The 8173-nt window shown below is 52.6% G+C and overlaps 1 protein-coding gene across 1 annotated transcript in view; it reads right to left on the bottom strand.

The window, feature by feature from the left end:
- XPO7 (exportin 7) overlaps window positions 1–8173 on the bottom strand; it is a 38080-nt gene that overhangs the window by 14998 nt on the left and 14909 nt on the right. The window contains exons 13-20 of the mRNA XM_029964996.1: window positions 6677–6782; window positions 5543–5678; window positions 4657–4730; window positions 3525–3605; window positions 3012–3075; window positions 1735–1843; window positions 1230–1336; window positions 653–741 (exon numbers count right to left, since the gene is read on the bottom strand). Coding sequence (XP_029820856.1) covers window positions 653–741; window positions 1230–1336; window positions 1735–1843; window positions 3012–3075; window positions 3525–3605; window positions 4657–4730; window positions 5543–5678; window positions 6677–6782 — 766 coding nt within the window. The remainder of the gene's footprint in view (window positions 1–652; window positions 742–1229; window positions 1337–1734; window positions 1844–3011; window positions 3076–3524; window positions 3606–4656; window positions 4731–5542; window positions 5679–6676; window positions 6783–8173) is intronic.

Below are 8173 nucleotides of genomic sequence, written 5' to 3'. Positions count from 1 at the left end.
TATTATCATCATGTGATATATTATTAAAAATATAATTTATATAGTTATGTGTTCTTTCTGCTGTCGATAAAATCACATATTTATTGTTTATATTTATTTGACATATTAAATCACGTGATTTAATATTAATTTATTTTTTCATGTAAAAATAATGATCATGACAATAAAAATTACCTGCACACACGAGTTTTTTCTAAGGCAAAACCAGACCCAAAGAAGGTTCTGGAAGGAAGGGGAAGCCCCACAGACAAAGATGTGCCAGTGCAGACACCCTGACCTTCCCCAGGCACAGCAGAGCTGGAGCCCAACACCGTGTCCTTTGGGCAGCCAAAGGATTCCTCACCCAAAGGCCACGGATCCCGCTGCTCCAGGGGCAGCAGGAAATGCTTGTGGTGCTGCTGGGATGCAGGGCAGGGGAGCCTTTGTGTTTTATAGGTCAGAGCCCTTTGGAAAAAGCCTGGCAGCTGAGCTCAGAGCAGCTTTGTAGGTTCACTGGGCTGCAGACGGGCCAAGTCCAACCTATTTAGGGCTCAGAGAAAGGACACCAAGTGCCACGAAAGAGAAGAGAAACCCCGGGCAGGATTTCAGGGGGAAAATGGGACATTTGGATGCAGTCAGGGCTGGCTGCAGTTTTAGGGGAACAGAAGGATACATCCACTCAAACAGCATCATGAAGCTGGTCTTGGCGTTGAAGGCAAAGGCAATTCCCCTCAGATCTCTCACCAAACCCACCAAAGTTCTCTGTGTGGAGAAAGGAAAGGTGTTAAAATAAAATACAGGCATGGAGCAATCCCTGCCTGGCTCCACTTCCCTCCCTTCCCATCCCAACAGCAATCCCTGCCTGGCTCCACTTCCCTCCCTTCCCATCCCAACAGCAATCCCTGCCTGTGCTGGAGCCCAATCCCAGCCTGGACAGTCCTTCCTCTCCATTGCCAGGAGCTGGGACACCACTGGGATATTTCATTCCCAGCAGAGGGAATGCTGGCAGGTGAGTCTCCCTGCTCCAACCCCAAACCACACCTGATCCCGAGGGATACAGGCCATCCCTCCTTCCCCTTCCCCCTGGAAGGGAAGCTCCCACCACTCCAGCTTGTATTTCAGAGGGGAGAGCAGCTCCCACTCTGCACAAATGACTGCTCTCTCCTGCCCCTCTGAAAACATCCAGGTCTCCAAGGAAAACAGCAGGGAGAACAGGGATAACAGGGATAACAGGGAATGTCCCGACTTACTTTTGCCTCTTGTTCGTTGAAGGTGTTTGTGCTGAACATCTGGGCCACAGTCTCAAAGGCAGCAGTGAGGGGAAGCATGAACTGCTCATACTGATCCTCATCTTCCCCTGAGAGGGAGAAAAAACCCCAGGAATTTAGGAGAAAATAAATGGCACATCCCTGTGTCCTGTGCCAGACACTCCCCTGGAGGCAGAGGGACCAGAGGTCTCCAGCCAGGTGATCTGTCACTGCCAAAATCTGACTGACAAGTGGCTTAGAACAAACTGGGCCATGCCAGGAAAACATGTGGGATATCAGGATGGAAAAATTCAGCCCCAGGTTTGGTGGCCTGTGCCCAGTAACGTGGCATCAAACCCACCCTCGAGCTTCCTTCCCTTTTTCTTTCGTGGGGGTTTTCCAACTCCAGCCTCCTTGCCTGGAGGGGCTTACAGCTCCCTAAACAAGCAGGGCCCAGCTTCCAAAGCCCAGGATATTGCTCTGATTCCCAGGAAAAGCCCCCAAGTACCTAAATCCACCATGAGCAGACGCCCCAGTGCAGTGTAGAACGTCGTCCGACACCTCATGTCCGTCAGGTTGGACTGATTGTTAATGCCCAGGAAGGAAAAGTGCTCACTCTGGAGAGGGAAAACAAAGGTGGGTTAAAGAGGAAGAGGCCTCCAGTGGCACCAGGGGAGGTTTGGGTTGGGTATCACGAAAAAATTCTTCATGGGAAGGGTTGAAAATCATTGGAACAGGCTGTGGTGGAGTGTCCGTCCCTGGAAGGGTTCAAACCACACATGGATGTGGCATTTGGGGACATGGTTGAGTGGGGACAGTGGTGGTGGTGCTGGCTGATCACTGAACTCAGTCTTAAAGGGCTTTCCCAACCTCAACAGTTCAGGGAACCACCACCCTGAACAGGTTCCTGTGCCAGGGGCTGAGGATCCCAACTCCAGCTGATCCCAGGCTGGGCACTGATGGGAAGCAGCGGGATCCAGGGATACCTGGAGCTGTCCCGGAGCACAGGCCACCAGAGGGCAACAGGCACTGCCTGGAAAGCAAATCCCAGCACTGCCATCCCTCACCCTGGAATTCCCCAGCCCCAGGTGAACCAGGAAGTCTGGCTCTGCCTCTGGAGCAGAGATGGAATCTCTGGAGCAGAGATGGAATCCCCCCCTTTACTGCTGGGGACCCTTCAGGCTGCCTTAAAGCAGCTCTCAGAGAGCAGATTGCCCAGCTACTCTGCCCACATTCTCCATGGAAACAGCAATTCCAGACTGAATTCAGCTTCTGGGCCGAGGGCAGGACGTGGGAATGCCTGAAAAGCTCAGGGAATGCAGCTCCTCATTCCACCAGGCACTGAAAACCCTCTGGAAGGGGAACTGAGTGTCCAACTGCTCCAGCATTGGAGCATCACAGAAACATGGAACAGAATCATGGAATGGTGTGGGTTGGAGGGACCTTAAGGATCACCTTGTTCCACCCCCTGCCATGGGCAGGGACACCTCCCACTGTCCCAGCTTGCTCCAAGCCCTGTCCAACCTGGCCTTGGACACTTCCAGGGATGGGTCTGGCCTGAGTGGAGAGCAGAGCCCTCCCACACTGAGGGCTACAAAATCACAGCCCCTCAGAACCCAACAGAGGTGGGACACAAACCACACCTTCCACAGGCTCATCTGGTACCAGGGAGGCACCTGAGAGCCAGGAAAACTTCCAGAGTGTGTCAAACTGTCTCCCTGGGGATTGTCTGAGCTGCACAAAGGCAGGGGGGGAGAGGGAGGAGGAGGAGGAGGAAGGACTCACCGTGTGATTGTTCAGCATGAACTGCACAGCGCTCAGCTTCACCAGCTTCCTCACGCTGCTGTACGTGCAGGGGGGTTAAGGAAGCAGCAGAGAATCCTTAAAAAATCCTTACAAAAGCACTCCCAGGGCAAAGCTGGAAGGGGATTGTGCCTGTGTTATTCAGGACGTTGTGGATTCTCCTCCATTTGTTTCAAGAGCAACCAAGGCCTCAATGGAGAGACCTGCAGTGATGGGTTTTGTTTACTCTGCCATAAAAAAATTTGCCTGGAGCTTGTGGAAAGGCAGAAGACAGGCTGTAAACTGGCTGTGGGTGGTCAACTTTGAAACAATTATGATCCAAAATTTAAAAAAATCTACATCCCAGCCATCCACTGCGATCCAACGAGGTGTGGGGCAAACACACCCTGCTTTTCTCACTGCCCAAAAGGTGAAGGGGTTTGGGGAGCTGTGACTCGCTCCTGGGCCACTCTTCCCTCACCCCTGTGCCCCCAGCAGCTCTTCCCAAAAGGATATCCAATGGAGAGGTCGTTGAGCAGCTGCAGTGTCTTGGAGGTGATGGGCTCACACCGACCCCAGTACTTCAGGTTGGTGATGCTGCAAGAGGGAAGAGGACAGGGATGGGTCAGAGGGGGTTTGCTCGGATTCCCCTGGGCTGGGCAGCGGATTCTTGCAGTTTAAGTCACCCCAAAATGCTCAGCTCCACCCTCCACCGAGACCACAGACAGCACAAGCCACAAAAGATCGGTATAAAATCACTGTACTTACATTTGGTTGACTAGAAAATTATCCTTCAGATAATCTTCACTACTTGGGTCCCAAGCTACACTGGCCCATAGCCAGGCCCTTGGAATTCTGGGGCACTCCAGGGCTGGTTTCTGCAGCAAGGGTAAGAGAATTCTGCGGCAGTGACTACATGCAGACGTATGCAATTCTGCACCTGCACCATCCACTGTCAGCTGCAGAATTCTAGTAGCCCTTGCTTCTTCCAGGAGAGCCATTCCATCCCTCGGGAATGCTGCCCAGCCAGGGTTTGTGGGATGAGCAAGGCCCCGTGCAGGTAAAAACGGGGGCGATGCTGAACGAGTGCGGGGGGAGCTTTGGGCTGCTCGGCACCAGGCACAGGGCACTGGGTGCCAGCTGCTCAGTTGGTTCCAAACACTCCAAAGGCTGGACAAAAAGCCAGGCTGGGTCTGGAGAAGAGGCCGAATTGGGTGTTGATGGGAGTGGAGGAGTGTTTTTAAGGGAAGGATTCGGGACCGAGCGGCAAAGAAAAGCTTCGGAGGAGCCGCCGGTGCCTCCCCACAGAGCTCTCGTGGCTGCCAAGCGTGGAGTGACCACAGGGGACGTGTGCTGGGAGCTGCCCCCTCCCTGCCTCTGCTTTTCACTGGGAAGAGAATCCGTTCTCCTGGCGTGTGGCTTTATTTTTGTGTCTCGGCGTGGGGGACAAACCAATCCTGGGCGCCGTGCGTGACCTCAGCCCTGAGAAAAGCCTGTAATTCCCTCGAGGAGAGCCAGATGTTCCTAGGTTTTTTTGCTGGTTTTTTTGTTTTTTTTAAGGCTGACCAACGCTCCCTCACCAACACTGCAGTTTTCCTGGTGCAGCAGAGCCTGGGCTCTGGGCTGCCTGGGGGGCAGCAGCACTTACATTTTCCCGATGAACACGCTCAGCACCATCGTCTCGTCGTTGAGCCCCAGCACCTCGGAGAGCCGCCGGTACAGCTGGGGAGGGAACAACACCCGGTTAAAAACTGCCAGGAGAACAAGGAATCCTCCAAGAGGAGTCGTTTTTCCCCTTGTGGAATGATGTAGGGAGGTGTTTGCTCCGGGATTTCCCAGATCTCGGCATCTGATCTCGCCCCTAATCGCTGTCTCCTCTTTCTTGGAGGTCCAGACACTGCACATAAAAGCAGGAGCACTTGGTTTTCCAAGGAAAAGGGGGCATAAAACCCATGCTCCTCCACCTCCAACTACACCCAGTACTTACTGCATTTATCTGGAACTCTTAGCAGCAGTCCCCAAGTCTCTGGGGTAGGGAAGGAAGGTTATGACCAGAAAGGAAGAGAACCCAGTTTGGAGCAATGATGTTCCCATCCTCCGTGGATTTTTTTCATTTAAAACAAGGATATCACACCTCTAAAGAGGCACCAAGGCACCAGCACACCTACAACTGCCTTGGCATGAAGAGAAGGGAGATTTATCTCCGCTTCACAGCCAGGGAAGCAAGAGAGAGATGAAACTCCATGGGTGTTTGAGGTGGTCAGAGGTTTTCAGGGAAAACTGAATTATGGTTTCCAGTTCTCAGCTCCCGAGAAGGAGCCAAAGCCAATGGCTCCTTCCTGACGTGGGTATTTCAAAAAACAGCTCAAAAATAACACTTGGGAACAAATCTAGAAATCACAGCAAATGGGACTTGTAAGAATCTCCAGCTGAAGAGAGGAGGAAATCATTAATGCCTCTGGTTTTCCTTTCAAAAAAGCAGGGATCACTGGAGTTTGGATCCCCAAGGAGCCCCAGCCAAGGGCACTGATTACCTTGGAAGACTTCTGCACCTGATCTCCGATATAGATCTTCCGGAACTGCTCGAAGAAGCTCAGCATGGCCAACTCCAGCTTCTCATTCCCAGCCTGGGCCAGGCGGGAATCCGTCAGGTTCATCAGCTGCAGCACCCTGGGAAAAGGTGGGAAAACACACCTTGCTGAGGGACACGGGGAGCAAGGAGGGATTTCTGGGATTGTGGTGCTGTTTCCAGGCTTTTTGCTTTCCAGGGGAATTGTTGTTTTGGGTTGGGAATTCACAAAACTGGTGACAAAGCAGCGCCCAGGGCAGGTTGCTCTGCGGTGTAAAGCTGTTGTGAGGCTTCTCCATCCCTGCAGGAACACCCCCCATGAGCTGGGTGGGGGGATTTGGGGGTAAAGAACACCCCTGCAGCACAACTGGGGGGTAAACCCAAGGATATCCCTTTGGGCAAGTGCCACAAAGCAGGAAAGAAACCCAAATATTAACAGATTTCTGTGGACATTTATCATCTGTGATGGTTCTAAAGGTAACTGAAATATAGATGGGGGTCTCATAATTTCCCCTTTTTAATTCATCAGCCTCATGGGAAGCCAGAGCTTGGACCTGTTGGTTTACCCACAGCTCAGCTTCCACACCTTCACACTTCAGCTCCTTCTCCTATCCTGGTTTCCAAGGGGAGCATTAAGATCTGGACCAGAAAACATTCAGTGGGACTCAAGGTTTTATCCTCACACCCACCAAATAAAGCTTGCACTGGGCCAGGATTTGCAATCCCAAAAATCCCAGCATGTTTTAGGGAACACTGTGAAGTTTTAACTTCAGAACTACAACACTCACAGTTCACTTATGAACAAAAGCCACTTGGGATTATTAACCATGAAAAAAAGACTTTTCCCTCTCCAACCCAGCAAAGAACCATCATGTATTTAGTCAGTGATTCAACCAACGAGCCCCTTTTCCATGTTCTTCCCCTCTCAGTTTGCTCCTCACAACCCAAATCCCCCCAATTTAGCCAACGAGCGCCACCGATCCCTCCTTCCCTCAGCTAATTCCAAGGGGTCTGGAGGTGAAAGGAGGGGAAGAACAGGGTGGCAGGGTCAGCAGGGTGGTTTTGGGGAGGGCTCCAGCAGCCAGAGGCGCTTCCCTACCGACAGACCAACTCTCCATCCATGGCATCCTGCTCGTCCGTGCTGGCGAACGACACGCGCCCGCCAATGACCGCCCCGATGATGTAGACGAGCCACGTCAGGCGCCCTGCAGGCAACAGAGGACATGAGAACCAGCAGAGAACCACGAGATCCACGAGATCTGACCCTCATCTGGGCACAAGGGGTGTCTTTCTGCTCTGGGGGCTGTCTGTCCCCACAGGACTCGGTTATGCACCCTGTGGTGAGGGACCTCTTCTGACGGCCCCTGGCGCTGACCCAGGGCTTTGATGGAATGTGCAGCGCCAAGGAAAAAGGCTCTGGTGTGGTGTTTATGAGACAGAACTTTCCATCTTAATGCTTTCATTGCTATTTTGTGGTGCCCCTGGATCCCTGGAAGTGTCCAAGGGCAGGTTGGAGCAACCTGGGCTAGAGGAAGGTGTCCCTGCCCATGGCTGAGAGTGGGACTGGATGGGCTTTAAGGTCCTTTCCAACCCCAAACCATTCCAGGATTTACTGGGGTTCTTCCCAATCTTCCAGGTCTCCCTGGAAGATTGTCCTTATTCAGAGCTTTCCCACTGCAGAAAGTCACTTCCTTGTAAAAGGAGGTCCTGTGCACTTTAACGTGCCAGCAAGTGTTTATTCCTTCAAGGGATGTGGAGAAGTCAACTTAGATGGGGGTTTTCCCCACAAATAAAGTCGAAAAAAAATAAGGAATAACTGTGTTAAACCAGGTAGTGCCATTTCAGAAGGAAAAGGAACAGTTCCCATACCTGTTCTGATGCACCCAACTCCTCCAGGGACAGGGAAGCAGATCCAGTGTTAGAGAGGGGAATAATCCCTGAGCCCCCAGAGGAGCTGCTGTGCTCTGGCCTGTGTTAAACAGCTCCTGACCCCCCACGCTGAGCCCACCTCGGGCTGTGCACACAAACCACTTCAGGCAGTGGCACCAGGTGAAAATCCCACTGCCAGTCACTCTTTACCAACAACCAGCTGGAGGTTTCTGCCCCACAGCCAACGAGGAGGGGCAAAGGAGCACCCACATCCCCCCTCAGGGAAAACAGGGATGGCAGTGCTGGAGGGGGAACACCCTTGTGACTTGTCTCTGAAAGAACAGGCAAGGAAATGTGTTATATTTCCCCCAAAAAGTCGAAATTGGGTCAGCTGTTGGACAGCACCGTGAGGAGGGTCAAAGCAGCACCCACATCCCAGCCCAGGGAAAGAGGGACGAGCTGGGCAGTGCTGGGTGGGGAACACCCTCGTGGCTCTGACAGAACAGGCAAGGAAACACATTGTATTTCCCCCCAAACATAAGGATGGGGTCAGTTCTAGGACAGCCCCCTCTCCAGCAGGAACACTGGGTGTCCAAACCATCCCGCTCCTTGTGGCAGCGCGGGGGAGATGATCCTCCCTGCTGGGCGGGTTGTTCTGGGAATCCCAGAATCAGCTGGGCTGGAAGGGACCTCTGAGATCATCCAGTCCAACTCTTGATCCAACCCC

The sequence above is a fragment of the Manacus vitellinus genome, unplaced genomic scaffold (genome assembly GCF_001715985.3).
Source record: "Manacus vitellinus isolate BGI_N305 unplaced genomic scaffold, ASM171598v3 scaffold_87_pilon, whole genome shotgun sequence".
NCBI lineage: Eukaryota > Metazoa > Chordata > Aves > Passeriformes > Pipridae > Manacus > Manacus vitellinus.
Note: the sequence above shows the minus strand (reverse complement) of the source record. Positions and strands in the feature narration are given on the sequence as shown.